The following is a 19835-nucleotide window of genomic DNA, read 5'->3' on the forward strand; positions in this document are numbered from 1 at the left end:
CACAGTCACTGAAACTTCATTTTTTATCCTCAAATCTGAAAATAGCTCAAGCAATATTGGCTTATCACTGCTGGCCAGAGCTAGCAAAAGATTCTATCTTCTCTGATCTTCAAAGGTCCCTTCCAACCCAAACCATTCTATGATTTTACGTTTCTACGATCTGCCTCTCCCTGGCGCCTCCTGGGTTTTCACTTTCAACTAGTTTAAACTCCAGACTGATAATTTAAAATACTAACAATGATAAATCCATCATGGTCCCATATTGAGACTATATCCATAAAATAACTTGATGCCTTATCCCATGATTCTGAGATGGCACAAACTTCCATCACAATCATGCTGTACACAAGGGCACGTGTATGATTCTGTTCTGCCTCAGACCACTAATATAATATTAGTGATCTTTATTAAACAGTGTTTGGGATTTGGCAACTTTTGTATGAATTTTTACTTTTGATCTCTAGATTTATACTTCTATGAAATGGAAAATCAGTTCTTCTCTGAGTGATTAATATGGGGGATATGCTTCATGGGAATATTTTTCAGTGCACATTTGTATGCATTACATATGGGAAAATTTAATAAAGTTTCTATTTTCAATCTTTAAAATTTAATGAACTTTCATAAGTTAGTGTCAAGGTAGTTGAATATAACTTTGCCACAGTTTGTCTTAACAAAAAGCCTTAGACATTGAAATAGCTCATGTTCTTTTGTAAAGTATTTCACCTATGGAAGCAATCTGTACATTTTAAGGCATAAATTTTTATTTATAAACTCTATTGAATATCACAAGATAGAAGACTGGGACAAATTTCTGACAGTATATCAGACCTAGAGTTTGAAAAGCAATCAAACACAAGAGAAATATTTCTTACTTTCTACCAAAATTAATGCTGGCAAGAAGCCTACAGACTTCGGAAGCACTTAGATTTATGATATGGCATACATATAATTTAAATTACATTGCAGAATTATATTGGCTATATTAATCTCAAACCTAAATTTCTGCTGCTTATACAGGTCCTATTTCTAGATTAACTCAGGGTGGATTTGCCTAATTAAGCACATCATTGAAGCTTCCTGGCAATGCAAACTGTCATGAATCAGTGACGTGAACTATAATGCGTGGGATTCTAGCAAAGGGAAGAGTCAATAACACTAATGATGAATTTCTTTCTAAAGCATTCAAAGGTTCAGTGTCTGAAGTCTAGATGTACTCAAAGGGATCTAATGTAGAAACAGTATGACTGAGATGAACCTTGACTTTGAATGTCCCTTCTCAGTCCCCACACTGATGTGCATCCCTCAGGTGTCCTGGCAAAACAAGAATTCAGTTTGTTTGCAAATGCTGGAGGGAGTTTGGAGAGTAAGAAGGCAAAAATTATTGGCTTAGAGTTTTTGGTCATTTTATAGTGTTTCAATTTGTGCATTAGAATGATGAGGGAATATATAGCTACCAGTTATCTTTATATTTTTTTTTAAAAAATTACAGACATATAAATTACATTTAACAGGACAAAGTGAATTATCTTTATCATCTAGGGGAATTAATCTATGTAATGTGCTGTCCTAAATGAGACATCTGTCACAGCCTGTATCTCAGTTGGGAAGATGGATTCTGTACTTATGGGTAGCTTCTAGGTACTGTGGTAGCTGCCAGGGTCAATTAGCAAGGGGTGTGGTGCAAGAGAAATTGATCTGGACAGCACAACACTTGATGCCAAGGACCTGACACCCCATTATATGCATCCTGAGGAGTACTCTGGACTAGCTGTTGCCAATTGGATGCCCAGCAAGGTTGGAGCACATTAGGTGTTCTCCAAGAGATCACAGCTTTCAGATTAATTGAACCCAAACGTCACCCTGTGCATGTACCCTGAACAGTTCCACAATGAAAACCGAGTTCAGGAAGCTGAGAGATTTCACTCAAAAACATGTTTCTAATTTGAATTAAGACATTCAAATAGACATATCTACGGATTGTAAGGCAATGCAAGCCACACCGGCCCACTTGCAGAATAGTTATTTTGCCTTGCTCTCCTTCACCCCAATCCCTGTAGCCAGAGAAACTGCACTGTGTCAGCTTATGAAAGGCAGGGAAGGGTTAGGGAACAGGTGGTGGCTGGTAATATTTTTCAGCTCTGTCACTTGCTGGATATTGGTTCTCCATAGCCCACTGCAACTAAAGCAACTGATTACAGCAAAGATAGTATTTTCACTGCTGTCTTTTTACTTTTTGGTAAGACAGTTTCAGGAGTCAACTATACTATCTTCTCTGGCTGCCAAGGAGATTTGGTGCTGAGGTGTGCTAAATAATTCATGAAGGACTGTGTGAAAATATTCTGAGGAAACCTTGAGAGCATCCAGGCTCTGGATCTGAAATCATCCCAACTTAAAGGCTTGGAGATTCCCCTTTCCCTATAACCATGTTGCTAACTTGTGGAGATGCCAGATCACTGGGAATTGCTCAGCTGGCCATTGGGGAGGATGTGAAGGCAGTGACAGACTGCTGCAGTTTTGGTAAAGAAGGAGCTGACACTGCCTGTGCATGCTGCAGGAATATTGATCTCTTTTTTCATCCTGTTCTGGCAGGAGCCAGAAGGATACCTTACAGATCTTTTAAGTACCACAAGGCACTAGAAAGCTAGTTCTAGCACTGCAGAAAGAGTGCCACAAGTTTCTTACTGCAATTTGAGGTTGCTTGACCTCAGAGCAGGGCAAAGGAACCAGATTGCTCTTAGGTAATTGTTTATTCTTCCCTTCTAACCCCTTTTTGATCTTTCCAGCTCATGAATCATCACATCTCCTGAATTCAGTGAGAGGAGAATTCCTTGGTATGACCTTAGATAGAAGTTGGCTATCTGTATGCATTCTTCCCAGCACCTACCTAAGGAAGATCAGGGTAACTGTAACTGGACTGATCAGGTCCAGGATTGACACCACCTCTAATATTGTAATGCACAGAACAGCAGTGGATGCCCCATCCCTGGAAGTGTCCAAGGTCAGGCTGGACAGGGCCATGAGCAACATGTTCTAGTGGAAGGTGTAACTGCTCATGACAGGGGGTTGGAACTAGATGACTTTTAAGGACCCTTCCAACCCAAACCACTTCATGATTCTCTAATCAAAATATCTTCTTCACCTCATCAAGTAAGGAAGAGACCCTCGCAAGCCTTCAGAATGCAAAAAGAAAGCCTGCCATGAACAGAGTTCATCGGACTTTGTAAAGGTTGAAGTGGAACAGAAATTAAATTAGGCAGTGACTAGAGGTCATGGAGCAGAGGAAAAACAGAAAAGGCAAGAAATGAAGAGGAAAAAAAACCACTAGGAAAAAAGAGGAAAAAGGAAAATCTTTAAACTGTCAAGGAACTAGTATTTTGAAAGGCAAAAAGACAACCTAGAGGATTCTGTGGGCTTAATTGGCCTTGGTTCTTCTGTAGATGTCTGCTTTGAGCCCTGCTTTTTGATTGCATGTTAACCTTTAAAAGGCAATAGGAGTATATTGACTTTTTGATTAGTCTGAAAGGCAGTCTAATTCCCCAGCAATGCAGCTAGACATTGTAAGAGAGTAAGCCATAGGCAGAGCATGCACTAGTCACACAGGAAAAAGAGATTGTCAGCATTTATTCATGGTGCAGTATACACAATTTCAAACCATATCCTTTCTTTATGAAGAAGCTGGATTCCTGTTGACATGAGCTGAGCAAAACTGGGCTGGAGCTCTAGAGGTGGATAGTGAGCAGCAGGCATAGACTAATGCCAACTGCCAATCCCCACCCATATTCACTTCTCTCCCAGCAGCCTGCTGTTTTGAGGTCAGGCAAGTGGGGAGGGCAATGAGGATGTAGCAAGAAGAATGTGATTACTCGAAGCTGAGGATCTTGGTGTTCTGCCCTGTGGCTTTTGGTTGCTTGCCAGAAGGTCCAAAGGCAAAGAAGGACAGAACAACAGGACTGAGATCTCAGTCTCAGTGTATGCCTCATTTCTGTATTTTATGAAAGTATTTTCTTTGGAATGGCTCCTAAAATTACATCTCCTTATGAAGAGGAAAAATGAGTTTCACAGCATATTTCAGCAACTGTGTCTATCTTAAGGACATGGAAGTATCAGTATTCAACAGTAAACTGTGATAGCTCTTACTGAATGTCAAAGAATAGAAAATACTAATGACTCATTAAATCTTCCCCGATCAGTTTCTGCATAGTAATGAAAATATAGCAGTTAGTTAGTCAACCCTTAGCATAAAATTCTGATTTGACGTAACTTGTATAAATCTTTCAAATGCTGACTGATTTTTCTTTCTAAAATGTCCCATTTTGCATCACACATATTGAATTCCTTCATTCAGAGGTGAAATAATCGCTTCCCATCTGGATCATATTGTCTTCCATATTTCCTTCATTCACTTTGATATTCCAAGTCTGAACTTTACTGAGTTAAACTAAATTAAACATAATGAGAAAAATTGACTGAAAAACTGCATCAATTTTTCCTTGTCAAGCCCATTAGTTGGTCAATGGTTATAATATATCTCCCAATTTTTGTAGCTTAGTTAAAAAAAAAAAAATCATTTCTCAAGGCTTATTGCCTTTGGGAGTTGCCTGCACGAGGATGCACATTCTGTTTCAGTAGGACTAATGTCAATATCTATAGCTCCTTTACACTGAATACTAAGTTAATTTATTTTTATGCCACAATGAAATGTAATATGAAAACCAGTATGTTTTTTAATGAATCAAAATTTAACAGCAATTATCTTAAATTATAAAAAACCCCAAAAACCCCAAATATTTATTAATTTTCTACCAAGCAATCTGGCCCTTTCATTGCAGAAAAATTTACAGGAAAACTTAGAGCAGCACAACATACAGCTTAATATTAAAACTGTACTTTCAACTTAACTATTCCAAAACTAGTAACTCAAATAAAGTTTTTGTGCCAGTAATAAAATACATCACCAGTCTCTTGTGAAAATACAGAAAAGTTGTTTGATAATTAAGGGTACAACTGAATTCAGAGAAACATCCTATGAAAATGTCTGTTTAGAGGCAAGTGTACATACACAGGAACTCCATTAGCCATATATTCCATTGGCTGGAATATAATTGTTCATAAAGCACCTCATTTTTCCAGGAATTCTGAAATTTTCTTTTTAAAAAAACCTTCAGTGACCTCATGTTATAATTTAGAGACTTTAAAATGATAGAGCAATCTGTTGTAATTTGATTTTAAAAGTCACATTTTTTCTTGATTTTCTGCTTATTGCTTGAATGCATTAATGAAAATGTCATTTTGGAAGGTTCATCATTTTGTCTCCAGTCACTTGTGGGGGAAGTCTCAAAATGTGCTGTGCTTTGCTGACAGCTTGCAATACCTCTGACCTCTGAAAATAGACAGAAATGTACCTTGTAACACACTGAAACATCCCAAATACTTTAATAACAACAGAACTACCCTGAAATAATTACACAATTCTGTAATAGGGTCTGCTTTTTCTGGTAGCCCTTTTCCCCTGGACAGTAATGTTCATGCACATTTACAGACAATACTAACCCATGAAGCACAAGTAAGTCATTACTAATAGCACTACAGGACTTTTGTATGGCATGTATAATACTGCTGAAGGATCCTTTCTTTCATGTTTATTAGACTCCCCTCCCAGAGGTCTGTGTTGATAAGGGCTAGGAGTACTTAATTGCTCAGCCATTTCAGACTTGAGTCCTCATATCTGGAGGGGGAAAAAAACCCCACAGAACCACTTTTATATTTCCCTTTCTTCCAACTCTAGGGAAGGAGTTTTCATCACACATGACACAGCTGGGTTAACTGAGCTTGGTTGGAATGAAGGGGAGTCACAGTGAAATGATGAAATCATGTAATGGAGAAACCAAGAAGTCAGATCACAAATATTCAGTAGGCTCAAATAAGCAATCTTTAGGAAATGCATTTTCTAAAGCTAAAACAAACCTATAATGACCTTTTGGAATATTGAGCTACTGCAGTAATGGATCTTAGACTGTGCATTTTACATTAGGACAATCATTTTATGAAAATAAAATCATAATCAGATTCTATTGTAAGTTCAATTTTTCATAGATAAATTAATCAATTTATCCTTATTTATTCCTATATTTAAATAATTTTATCCATGGACTTATTACAAGCTTATAAGTCAAAGATCTTGAATACAGAGTCAAGTCGGTAACTTGCCCTACTGCTGAATCAGGGTGCCTAACTTTTACATATTCCAACACTAGAGATGCAGGACCCAGGAAACCAAACTGGATTGTGTTCCTCTAATGATGTCTGTGCCAAGGACTCTATGTCTACTCTTTTATCCTCTCTTGTGCTTCAGGCTATGGGCAATCTGATGACCCAAGAATAGAAGAAAAGAGAGATTTGTGCTATTTTCCTGATACATATTTGAATATTCATAAGCTTTAAGAAATAAGTCAGTTACAGGAAGACATTGGAGATGAGCGTGCACAGTAGGATAGAAAACAAGAAATACCCTCAAAACAAGAATTGCAGAAGCCAATGGAACAACTGTAGACATGGTAGACTGATGCACAATTATCAAGATTAGTATAATAAGTCTGAATTTGATACAGAAGATACAGAGAAGGTTTTGAAGAAAGAAGGGATTCAGAAACTTGATAACAATGGAAACATTCAGACTGTATTTGAAATTCTCAAAGTCTTTAGTGAGTATAAGACAACCATGGATTTTTACCAACTAAGAAAGGATACTTCTTTTAGGTAAATATGATGGTGTCATGACTTTCCTGAAAAGAAAAAAATCATAGCATAGCCAGGGCCTCCAAGCTACTTATTAGCTTGGAAGGACTCATTAATTACCTCATGCCTGATGTCAAACAAGAGCCAGTAATTGGCAGCATTTTCTAATCCTAGTTACATGGTTATATAAACTATGATTAGCAATTTAGATGAATTTATGAAATATTGGGTTACAAGTGAAAAAGCTTTATTCTGCAATTTGAAGATTTCCCAGTACAGAGTATTGCTTCTTATGATGAATTTTCATTTCTTCAGACCTTAACCAAACATAGTGTAGTTGGTTTCCAGCCCTACTCCATATGCATAGTAAGCGCAGTTGATTTTTAAATAAATGAATCTGTTGGGGTTTTTTAGCTTATTTTGTCTTAGGCTAAAAATGATCAAGGGTAATGACCAAGGGCAGAACCCCAAGGCATTCCATTCCTTTTGGGTGCCATTCTTAAATGCCAGGAATCTGCAGCTCTTGAAGATGTCAGCTGGTATGTTCTTCAGCACATTTTTCTTTCCTTTAATTTAAATAAAAAAACATTCTTATAATAGTTTTATTTCTTGAAATAGCCCGTGTTCCAAGTTAGTTCTGTATTTATGTTGTAAATCTGAAGTGCATGGCAGCAGATGATTCCAGTAAAGCTCAGTTATGAGACTCTGGATTCAAGGGAATTGTTCAGCATAAGCACAGCAGGCACTAACACTGCTTATGGCTTAGGGGGGATCTCTGTGCACAAGCATAATTACAAAGCCAGATTTGAATAACAGATGTTTCCAGCTCCCAAGGTTTTGGTTAACAGATTTTTTTTTAATGTAAGCAACATAAAAGAAGTGTTCAAAGTTCTAGGACAAATGCAGTTACTTAAAAAGAGAATAAAACAGTTCCCAGTTTTAATGGCACTTTGAAAAGTCTATAAAAGCAATTAGAGACAACATTTATAATGTATTCAAAAACACAGCAGATATGATATCACAGTGTACTTATTTGTTTACTAGTTCTCCATCCATTTTAAATATTGAGGTGTTTTTTCTTGTTTGCCCACCGTCACTCAGTGTAGAGTTGTTGAAGGAATGAAGACTAAAGATCAGGCTGAGATATGATTAAAATAAAAGCTCTCAAGACTGACTGTTGTGATGAAGAGTGGTAAGAGCTAATTCAAAAGAGGTCTCTCTCATGACCTCAATTTTATGATGTGCTGACTCTCCAGGTAATTAAAAATGACCAAGGCCCCAGTGAATGTGATTAAATCTGGCACATCACAGATGTTTCCAGCATGGCTATCTTTTTCAAATTACTTTAATAATATTATAAAATAATGTATTGTATTATAAAACTTTAATCTCATATAATAACAGCACTTGCATCACTGTTGTAAAAAATGTGGTTAGCATTTTCCTTATGAATAGTTTCATTAAATTATCTTCCAGGCTGAAATTTACCATGCCTTTCTTTCATAAATATCTCAAGCAATTTTTTATTTACTATGCTGAAGCATAGAAAGATTTCAAGTAACTGGAGTTCTCCAGTACATGCTACTCATAGTGTCCACATGTTCCCCATGAAAACAAACACTCAAGTGAAGAGGCTTTGCTGGAAAGCAGGTCATACCCTTTCTTTCTTGTGATTTGTTAGTACAGTGGCTGAACGTGCCACACTGTCAGATTCTTCACAACTGAAGTATCACAACTGTGCACACAGTCTGAGGGAGAGGGGAAAGAGTGAGTAGTGATGGTGTACACGTGCAATGCATCTTGGAAAAATTACTATTATCAGGAAACATTTCCTCTTCTTTTTCCAGTGTTTGCCACACCCACATCCTTATGGTGAGTGTCTCCTGTTTCACACCTCCTCCCCAGTTCTCTTGATATAGGTGCAGATAGGTGTGTAGGTGAAAGAATGCAAGGCCTGATCTGCTCAACTCAGTATTACAGCTTGGATTAGTGACAGCACAATCACAGGCTCACATCAGGGCTCCAGGTGGTCATCTGCAAGGTGTCTAAAACTGTGACAATCACGAACGAAGTTTTCATGGTGGCTTGTGCTCTGGCAGAACATGCTGTAATCACTGATGACAAGTTCACTTTAGCAAACTCACTGAGCACTGTGACATTGTCAGGGACCCACTCCAACAGGTGTGCTAACCATTACTTTTGCTCTTTGTGTTACTGACATAAGCAGCCATGGAAAATACCCAAATGATTGTCCCATGCAAGAAGCAGAAACAACTTTTGTTGGTTTTAACGCGTTAAGTGACATTTCTGAAAAACTGAGGCTTTAGGAAGAACATCAGCCATATGACTGGAGCAGGTAAAAGTCATTTATGACAATGGGCAGAAATCTGGCTTGTGTTCTTGGGGAGATGGGAACAGGAAACGTGTTGCAGGTGGTCAGGAGAGCAGCTCTGACTGCCCACACACCCACCTGGAAACAGGCTCACCCAGAGACCCGAGCCTCTGCTCCCAGCAGTCACCAAGTGTCCCTCCTGCCTCAGGAGCTGAACATCTTCCATGACAGCAGGACAGATCCCCTTTGCAAACTCAGAATTACAGGAGGCAGGATGATCTAATCAGCAGAGTAAAGCTATCTTCTAAGGTCAAATTGTCCACACATAAAACAATACCTATGCACTGCAGGTGAAGCACTATACTTTGTAAACTAAATTGCAATGAACAAGATTTTGCAAGAATATGGGTGCACACAAAATGCTAGTGACACAAGATAGAGAAAACAGACTGTGCATGCAAAGTTCTTTTCACTTTAGGGTTAATACTTACAGGTAAAATTACTGTTTAAAAGACAAGCAGATGTGATGTACTACACAAGACATTGCTAATAGAGTTTTTTAAAATATCCAAGTCAGAAATACTTTTGGAAAGATAATAAACATGATATCCTCTGCTATCAAATCCTTCTAAACTCCACCTTTTACACGTTTGAGTCATCAGATGAATGGAAAGAAATTCTTTAAAGCTTCCAAAAGAAGAATTTGATGGTATTATTAGTTGAACTGATTGCAGTAAAGTATATGAATGCAAATTTTGATCTAGCAAATTAAGGCCAGGGCTCATAAAATTACACTGCAGTAGAAATATCTCACTAGTCAGAGAGCAGAGGTGCCTTGCAAACACTGAATCATAACTGTAGTCTTACTTTCCATTATGTAATTCATTCTCTTCTAACTGACTGGGCTTTTGATTTACATAATGAATGCAAATCAAAATGATGGTACTTCAATTAGTTAGATGGTATTTTTAGGCAATTAGCATGTAAGCATTAGTATTACAAATATGATTAAACAATTATTTGGCAAATGTTTTTACCATTGTTGGCTTCTCTACATTTCCCTGGATTTCCTTCATAATTCTTATTCATACAGCCATAAAACTCCACAACTTCAGCTTCTAGCTTTCTCTCTGTCTTACTACACACTTTAACCACAGCAAACACTTCAAGTGCAAAAGGAAAAAATATTATTGATGGGGAATGGAAAGGATAAAACAAAGAATTCAGAAAGAATCAGAGAGAAGTACAAGCCATAACTCCATAAATAGAGTTATTTGATGCCATAGAACAGACGTAAAATTAAAGAGTATATATTAATTACGAATATATAGATAGGGAAAGGTCTACCATTAGTATAACAATTTATCCTAACAAGGTACCTAGAAAATTTATAATTTGCCTTCAAATTATCAATCTTCTGTAACATGCTAGTCACATATCAGTAAATATGTATTTTTGTGCTTTTAAGTGTTGGACAGGTACGTCACTTAAATATAAAGCAATGCTCCTTAAATTACACATTTAAAGTTTTAATTAATACCCATACTATACATTTGTTGAGAATACACTTGTTTCCCTGGGGAATATTGAAATATTCTCAGTACATACCCATAAACCATTAAATATACTCATATTCTGGTAACATATATCTCTCTATAAATTCGTAATCATACTCTGACAAAATTTGCCTCTCTGGAACAGTGATATCATTCCTGCTATAGTACTTTCCAAAATCAAGAGTAGTGGAATCATGTGGATCATTCTGAGCTTGGATGTAAATCCTCAGTTAAAGCACTGTCAGAATACCACAAGCTGACTGTACTAAAAGTGATTTCCCACAGGATTTGTACTCAGAAGGCACAGTTGCTGGCTGTCAGACAGCCACACACGGCAAATATGAGAACAGAGATAATACTAATTCATGAGCATTATACTCATTATTCATAGCATACAGTTAGCTAATAAGTGGAAAAATGCCATATTTGTAAGCACATTCCCAGAAGTTTGGGAATTGCAAATGCTCAGCTCAGAAACATTGTTTTGAGATTTAAAGAATTTTGCTCATCTGCTGTTTTGCCTTAGAAACTCACAAGCCATGTAGATCACAGGAAGTGAGTTGTATCAAAATAACAAAACTAGTATGAATTCCATATTATTCAACAATACAAAATTTAGGGGAAGAGAGGAATAGGCTAAATAATATTCTAAGCTGTTGTAAGTTATCAGAAAAATATGTTAGCATCAGACTGGAGAAATGTCTAAACTTTGACACCAGTTTTCACAGAAAATGTTATTTGATAACAGGGGATATAAAAAGGTATGCGTGCTGGCATGAAACTCTGGATAACATCAGATAAGGCTACTTCCAGTACCTAGCATGGAATGTGGTGAAAAGATGGCTTCTAGGGAATTGTTATGAATGTCTCTGTCTACACCGTCTAGTTCCATTAGCTGCTGTTACAGATTTTTGACTTACAATTTGGGTCACAAGGAATGTGTCTGAGCATGAGCTTTCCCAATTCTGTTTAAATCCAGGTTTTTCTGGGAAGCAAGATACCTGCTTTCCATTGAAACTTTGCTGTGATCCAGTTATAGGTGGCAGCTAAATAAATTCTTGGGAAGCCCCAGGAGACCTGACTGAGGCAAGTTCTCAAGGTGCCAAACACACACTGAAGTACAAGGCCTCATGAAGAAGAGGTAACACTTTTTTAATAGTATTCTAAATAATATTAGATGTATATATATATATTATAATATGTCTAATGCTATATTACATGTTATACAATCCTATTGATTTTGCTCTTCAGCAAGGAATTGTGAAACATTAGTTCAATTGCCTCCTCATCTTGAGGGGAATGAAACCTGTATCTGTTACCTTTATTTACCAGGCTCCAAAATAGCTTGACAGAAATAAAGAACTGGATTGTGGCGATCACTGACATATTTCTGTTCTCACTAATGACAATTGGCTGTTTTCAGCCAGGTGCCTCCTCAGTGGTATTTGTCTGGGAAGGATATTTCCTGGATATATCCAACCTCCCTGTTGACTGTAAACATGACTTGAGATGATTGTCAGACACTTATTGCATGCAAGGTCCTGTTTTTAGGTGTCCACTAGGTCCTAATGTCTTAACAAATTTTTGTAAATGAAAACTATGTAACTTATTTAGATAAAGGAGTTCCACTAAAGGAATTTAAAAAATAGGCAATGTTTTCTTAAGCTTAGGAAAGCTACAGTCTTGAAATGTAGATTTTGCTGTTTTAATTCTTCCTACCAGTGGGAAGTAAGTGCAAGCACATCTCCTTTTCTTTATGAGTGAGTCATAAATTCAGTCTCTGACACTGAAAAGGACTTTGTAAATTTCCTTCAAATTACAAACGAAAAGACAGTTACTGACCACAGTATAATTGCATTGCTCTGTCTCCATAACTTAGCTATTAAAAGATATGTTCTCACACACATATCTCTTTATTTCCAGAAAAGCAGTCTATCTTGAAATTCAGCACTTGGACAAGAAAGCCAGCAGAACGTGTAATTCAGAAGCCATTTGTGTCAGCTTTGTTTGAAATCCTGCCCTAAATCTGAATGACAGAGAATGAAGGTAGCTCCCACTCATTTGACACAAGCTGAAAAGTTATGAGCAGTAACAGCTTTCCAGCCAGCTCCTTGAAACCTGAAACTCCATTTGTAGTGGATGGGTTTCCTCGAAACACTATTCACCACATGTAATGCTGCAGACCATGGCACTCTATAACACATTCATCCAGCATATCACATCCACATGGCACAGCACAGCCACTGAAGGAAAAATAGAGGAAAAATAGCAGAAGAATAATAGATGGTGAAAGAGTGAAGATAAGGCTCAAGGTAAGCAAATATGTTATATTACCTATAACTCTCTATTCACTACCCTAATCTGAAAGGAAGCACGTTCAAATCTAAAAGAGAAAAGTCATACTTAAAATTGCATTTTAAATTCTCATACTGAAGTGCTTTTCAGTAGGTAGATTCCTCTATTTAACAGTGGGGAATTAAACAGAATATTTATGAACCATTAAAAAATATCCATTTTTTGGTAAACTCGTCTGAGCTCCTTCACAATAGAACACATGAATTTTGTTTATGCTGACATTTAAGATCACCCTCAAAAGTAACCTTTGTCCAGCTTGACAAAACGGTCTTCTCTGCCTACATCTTTACTTACTATCTGCACTGCAGACCAGTGCATTTCCTTCTTAACCCTCCCCAGAAGCCCTTCATGAAAATATGAAATCATTGCCATCTCTGCTTGTGAACTTGACACTGATTATGGTAGAAAAAAGAATAAAATGAAAGGACTGAGGCTTTCTGAACTGCTCTGGGTAAAAGCCTGCCAGGACAGGAGAGAGGAGAGGGACATTTTACAAGTGCATGTAGTGATAGAACAAGGAGGAAATATTTAGATTAGATATGGGGAAGATTAGGGTTAAACTAACTCAGTTTCTAGCCCAGGTGTTCAGCAGCTCTGGATTCATGTCAGATACTAACATCAGTCACAAATGTGCCAGTGGCCATGTAGCTGCTTCCCTGACATTACAATAATTACTAGCAAACTTCTGTTAATTCTGGAAGAGTCTGTACTTCCCACTATTTTAAGTTAATTGAAGACAGAACTGAGTGGGATTTTAGGTATTACATTTAAGCTCAATGTTTTCCTTCCAATGTTATCCTATTTTAAAAATACGTATTAAAATTATAACAATAATAGTTATATGTAGTCAGGAACATTGTAACTGTTGTTGAAGAGCACTGTGGATAAGAACTTAAAATGTAACAGAGCATAACAGATGTAGAATAAAACAATCACCTTTAAGCTTATTAAAGTAGTAATTGATTATGCATTTGAGGCAAAGTAACAACCACATAAAATAATAGATATGTATCCAATCAAAATTTGCAGATATCTTCTTGACTTTGCAATTAAGAAATTCGATTTCCTACTTCACTAAAGTTGAGATAATCAAAGAAAATGACAAATTTACAACATAATGAATCCACTCACTAGAAAACCAGAAAATGTACATCTATAATGCAGAATATTGGTCAAAGTCTATCACATTCAAATTCCACCATAAGAGAAGAAACATTTTATGAAAGTGGACATCAATATGTAAGAAGTAATGCCTTGAGCTCATACTGTCTTCAAATGCAAGCACAAAGTATTTTACTGCAAGCAGATCTTAAATATGAGAAAATCAAAATAATTATCTTAACAGTCTCCCTCTCATTCGTCATTCTCAATTTGAAAATTCAATCAGCAAGATACAGACCGTGTTTTTGAAAGCTTTCATCATTTTCCACTACTCCCTAGCAGTTATCCCTATTGGAGAGGAAAACTGAGAAGAGAAATTATGACAGAAGGTAGCAAACTGCCAAGGTATGAAAGGACCAAAATACAATCGTTAAATCATTTCAAATCTTTCTTTGAACTGGCTTATAAAATGAAAGATAACATGTTCATGAAGAGAATATAATTTATTACCTCATCCTAATCAGCATATTATAAACTAATTTAGGATACTCAAAATAAAATAGAATAATGCACAAAAAGAAGCTATTCCAGAATGAAGGAGCTCTGAAACATACAAAGTACTTAACAATGATTTTCTCAGCCCAAACTGCTTTTCAGTCATATTATCGAGCTCCATACAGTTCCATATCTTTCTTAGTCTGCTTCCTCAGACTGACACTAGCTTTCAAAAATTTTGACTAATTACAGATTGATGACCTACTGCAGACATGGAACTTATATTGTAACATAGTAGAACAAGTCATATTTTGAAGTGTTTCAAAACTTAAAAATAGCTTATAGAAAATCTTTCCACAGTGGTTTTAAATATAGTCACCATCACCAATAAATAATTTATAACATATTTCAGAATTGCAGAACAATATATATGATTTTCCTTCAAAATAGTAACTTTTCACATAAACCAGAAAAAAATTACTATCAATTCTGTGTTGAAAATCATGTGTTCAAAAACTGTGAATATTTATAAAAAATGACATTTACTTATTAGATTTATGTATAAATTCTTACCTAAGCTGTTTAAAAGCTTCTGCTTTTACAAGTGGTGTTTCTACGGAGTGTTCAAAAAGTGCTCCTTCAGGCCCTGCAAAAAAAATAAAAAAAACAAAAGAAGAAAAATACTGTAATGTAACAGTTCAAATATAACAAACAAATACCAAAAGGTTTGTTTTTTTTTTAATATTGCCACTTTGATATTAGAAATAAAGATAAGAAAATGTATGTTAAGAATTATAAGACAATTGAAATATAGCTACATTATTACCATTACAATATTGATTGGAACAATACAATACAGAAGTAATGTAAATGTACAGCTGTAAATCCTTAAAATGAAGTCCAAAAAGTCTGAAGACAGAGAAATTTTAAACTACTTGGGACAACAAAATAAGTAAATAAGATTTACACAATGTAACTTTCATTACAGTTAATGGAGATAATTAAAATCCCACAAAACCTTTGCAAATACGACAGTCCTTCATAATCATATTTATTTTAGACTGCTCTATGCATATCACATCTTCTGTCCTATGGCTTTATCACAGATTTTCCCATGTTTATAGGCAGACTTGCTGATTATGAAATAGTATTTATGCATGCAAAATGGTAACGACTGTGAGATCAAACAGTTTACCTCTTGAAATAACAATAGTTTCATTCCTGCCTCACCAGGAGCCTCCGTGTTGGACCTGAATATCTTCCAAGGACCTCCATTTCTGCTCTGCTGAGTATTAGCATTGTTGCAGTGTCACCAGCCCAATGAGCATCTCCCACCTGAGCTGCACTAGGGGCAGGGAATTGGCTGATGTGCTACAAAAGCCCCTCAGCAGCAGAGACACTTAAAAAAGCAGCTAAACACCACCATCTACAGCAAGGGTGGAGTCTCTCAGCTGCTGTTCCTTGGCTTTCTGAAAGTACTCATCAAAAACTGGAGAGGTCTTAGGCTGAGAGATCTTCCCTGGCTTTGAGGATTAGCATATCTGAGCACTTTCCAGGTGAATACGTAGCAAGGCAATATATTTTAATAGTTAGGATATTAGTCAAGGTAGCTTGCCTGGCTGCTCCTTATGCTGTTACTCTCTGGAAAGAATTCTAGGCTGTAAAAAGCCCTAAGGTAGGTATTTGGACTCTGTCTAGACAGAGAATGGCAATGAATGATTAGAAAGCATGGTGCAGATACTATAGATGTGGTATTAGATTGCCTCAAATGTGGTATATAGAAAAGAGAATAAAAAAATTGGTCAGGGCAACCTCAGAGAACACAGTAAAAAAACAAAGAAAGAAGTGAAATCAAGCAAAAACATTAAAAACAAATACATTGCTGAGACAGTTGATAGGAAGACTGTCACTTCATGAGGGCTGCAGGAAAATTCTCAGGATGTCCTGAGAAAGCATGAATTATGCTGCTTTTTGAGAAGAGTCTTAGCTGAAATCATGATTCCTTATAATAAAATCTTGGCTTGGATGAAAATACACAAGATGTAAGAATTACCATATTAAATCACTTCAGCACTTTGAAGAAGCATTGATTTACTAAGCTTGTATTTAAACTTTATTTAGCTGTTGAAACCCTCCTCATCAATTTAAATACATTAATCTTTCTGTACTATACAAAGTAGCCTTAATATAATACTGGAAAATTTAAAATTTATTAATTCAAACAGAGTTTTAACCCTGCTTCATTAACACTTCATTTCATTTTCATTAACATTAAGATTATTCTGCACCTTAATGAATTAAAAGCGTATATCACAAAATGTTGATTTCGGACAACTAAGATATTTTGCAGGTATATCCTGATATGTCAGAAGTGCAGATGTGCCACTTGGGGACATGGTTTAGTCAGTAACCCAGACCTGGCAGTGCTGGGTTAATGGTTCAGCTTGATCTTAGAGGTCTTTTCTAATCTAAATAATTCTATGATCCCATGGTTCTATAAAGACAGGTAAGTGATAACAGAGATAGTATCACCTTCATGGAAATAGTGGCTAATGGAAGGAAGAGAACAGGAAACATCAGTGTTAATGTGCTGGGTGGCGGTGGGTGGGTGGTGTAAAATAGAATGAAAAGGCTTATTTTCATATTCTAGAACTGTCACCTCTAAGCAAGAGTAATACTTTGCCTCTATGTGAGTAAAACTTCTTCATCAAACAGCATTAAGTTTTAACAGTATGCCACTAAAAGAAAAAGACCCTCAGGGCAACTTTTTCTGGAAAATGATCCTAAATTGATTTCTTGTCTTCATTTCCTACTTTATCTTTTAAACTGTGATATGACTACTACTATATTTACTATTTTATAGCTACTGTTTATTAAGATATTGTAATTTAATCTGAAAATACACAAGAACAAGATACTAATTTTCTCAATGAGAGGACTGAATTCAGCAAGATTCATTAACACCCCACGCACCCTGTCAGGCGAGGACCATTTGCCTCCTCCAAGTCTAGCAGAATGTTTACTCATACCCTCAAATTGCCTCCTACTTAACTTTCCTTCTGAGCAGAAGTGTTTAAATTAAACACACACTGTCACATTGCACTTCAGCATTAGCTGTGCAAACTGAAAACCTTTGCATAGAACAGAGAGCTAGAAAATCACAGACAATACTCAACAAATACTTTAGGGGGTTTTTATAAAAGACAAACAAGCCGAAGGACAAGCAGTAAACTGGAGAAAGGGTGATATAAATATGCTTCTCCATAAAAATACTGTTCCTCTCTGCCCTGCCAGCTTCCCTTTAAGAAAAAAAAAAGTGTAGATGTGGCACTTGGGGATGTAGCATCGTGGTGAACAGAGCAGTGTTCGGTTAATAGTTGGACTTGATCTTAGAGTTAACTTTTACAGTTCTGGGTTGCTATGAGCCTGCCATGAAAATGATATAAGTAATCAGCTCTTTGCCAACCAATACAGTTGCAAGGTGGATTTCACTTTCACCAATGCCAGCTGAATGTCCAAAACCCTCCCAGAACAAAACACTAATGTTCAGTATCTCCACAGCAACATAATAAATGTCTGCAAAATGCAGGTCCTGACTGAAAAAATATTAAAGATGATGCAGTTGGAGACCATGCTCCTTCAGGAGCAGTAGCTGTCATGAAGGGTCAAGCCGAGCTTCTGTTTCACACACTTGAATTTAAGTGTCTGTGCTGTAGATGCCACAGACGAGCTAGAAGCAATGTGTCATTGCCCAATGACATGTACTTACTGCCATCTGAAACATCCTTGTGCATCCTGCCTGGCCTCCAGCTGCCACCATGACAGGAAGCATCTCTTGGAGCTCAAGCCATATTGTGTGGTGTCTCACACAGCCCACGGTGTTTCACACACAGCTGGATGCTGATGTTTGAGCACATGAGCTCAGCCACTACCCACTACACCCAAGGGAGATGACAAGCCCTGGAGCTCTTGGCAAAGCAGAGAACAGTACTTGGTCAAGAGCTCTGCCCAGGGCAGGGGTTGGTGTCTCCCCCTTGCACTGTTCTATTCTACACATGGGCCAGAAAATGTCTGACTGAAACAGCATGAGTTGAAATATGTTAATTGTAGGAAAATGACAATTCTTGAGGTGCTGGATTGGATTATAATAGTATTAGACCTTTTCCTTTGTCCTGAAATATCCTAAATCATAGACATTTGCTCTCTGCTATATTGTATTTTAGTTGAAAACGGTCAGATTTTCTCAAAAATCATTACTGGGCTTTTCATAATTCACATAAATAAGGAGAAGTAAAATCAAATAGTTCACTACACTGCACATAAAAAACGGCAAAATGTTCTTTGTGTATTTTAAGCCTGGGGTCATTTTTTATGGTATTAACTTTTCAAAATTTATTTCACATTGATCTTGTTCTCTATCTAAAATGTTTTAAAATAATCTTGGTATGCAAAGTATTACTAATTTATCCTTCATGCTAATAGTAAATCACAATAATTTATCCTTCATGCTAATAGTATCAATTAAATCACAATTTTAATAAATTAATTTGAAGCAAAGTAGGCATGAGTCTCCTCTCACTTACATTCATTTTACACTGAAATAACCTCACTGACTTTAATGTATTTGCTTTTGAATCTCATTACAGTTTAAAAAGAGAAATAGGCAATGTGTCTTACTACAACATCTGTTGAAGTAAATAATTATCAATACAATGAAAAAATTAATATTAGATGAGTCAGTCATTAACATTAGCATAACAATTTCAACTCATGTATGAATGATTTTTACTTACTTTCAGCAGGGATAGACCTTCTCCAAATCAGTTAACAATTATGCAGTTTTTCATATCTTTGTTAAACATGCTTTCTATTAAAGTTTAGCATCCCTTGGGCAAACAACAATTATTTGATATGGTTTCCTGGTTAAACAAAGTTGTAATTTCAATTAGGTTAAAAAGTAGAAAACCTTAAGATAAGACCCTCAGGGGTAAACAAAATTTACTAACACAATTATTATAACTTAACTTTGGCTTTGAAACACTAATTGTATAGTTACTACCATATTTATAGATTCGACAGTGAAATAATATGAATCTATTCATTAAAATGAAAACGTCAAGATTTCAGAGGACCAGTAATTAGCAAAGGTCTAACACGATAGTTGCAATCAGGTAAAAAATATTACAGGATAATTTCAGTATTTCCTTTAATGGATTCTTCTGCTCAAAGAGAAATCATATCCTGATGTATCTATTTTA

General features: G+C 36.3%; 1 protein-coding gene across 4 annotated transcripts in view; it reads right to left on the reverse strand.

The window, feature by feature from the left end:
- SGCG (sarcoglycan gamma) overlaps positions 1-19835 on the reverse strand; it is a 106257-nt gene that overhangs the window by 6601 nt on the left and 79821 nt on the right. For all 4 annotated transcript variants that reach the window (XM_085062932.1, XM_085062915.1, XM_085062924.1 and 1 more), the window contains one exon: positions 15151-15223. In XM_085062932.1, coding sequence (XP_084919058.1) covers positions 15151-15223 — 73 coding nt within the window. The remainder of the gene's footprint in view (positions 1-15150; positions 15224-19835) is intronic.

The sequence above is a fragment of the Lichenostomus cassidix genome, chromosome 1, assembly GCF_008360975.1.
Source record: "Lichenostomus cassidix isolate B80296 chromosome 1, HeHo_3.0, whole genome shotgun sequence".
Classification (NCBI taxonomy): domain Eukaryota; kingdom Metazoa; phylum Chordata; class Aves; order Passeriformes; family Meliphagidae; genus Lichenostomus; species Lichenostomus cassidix.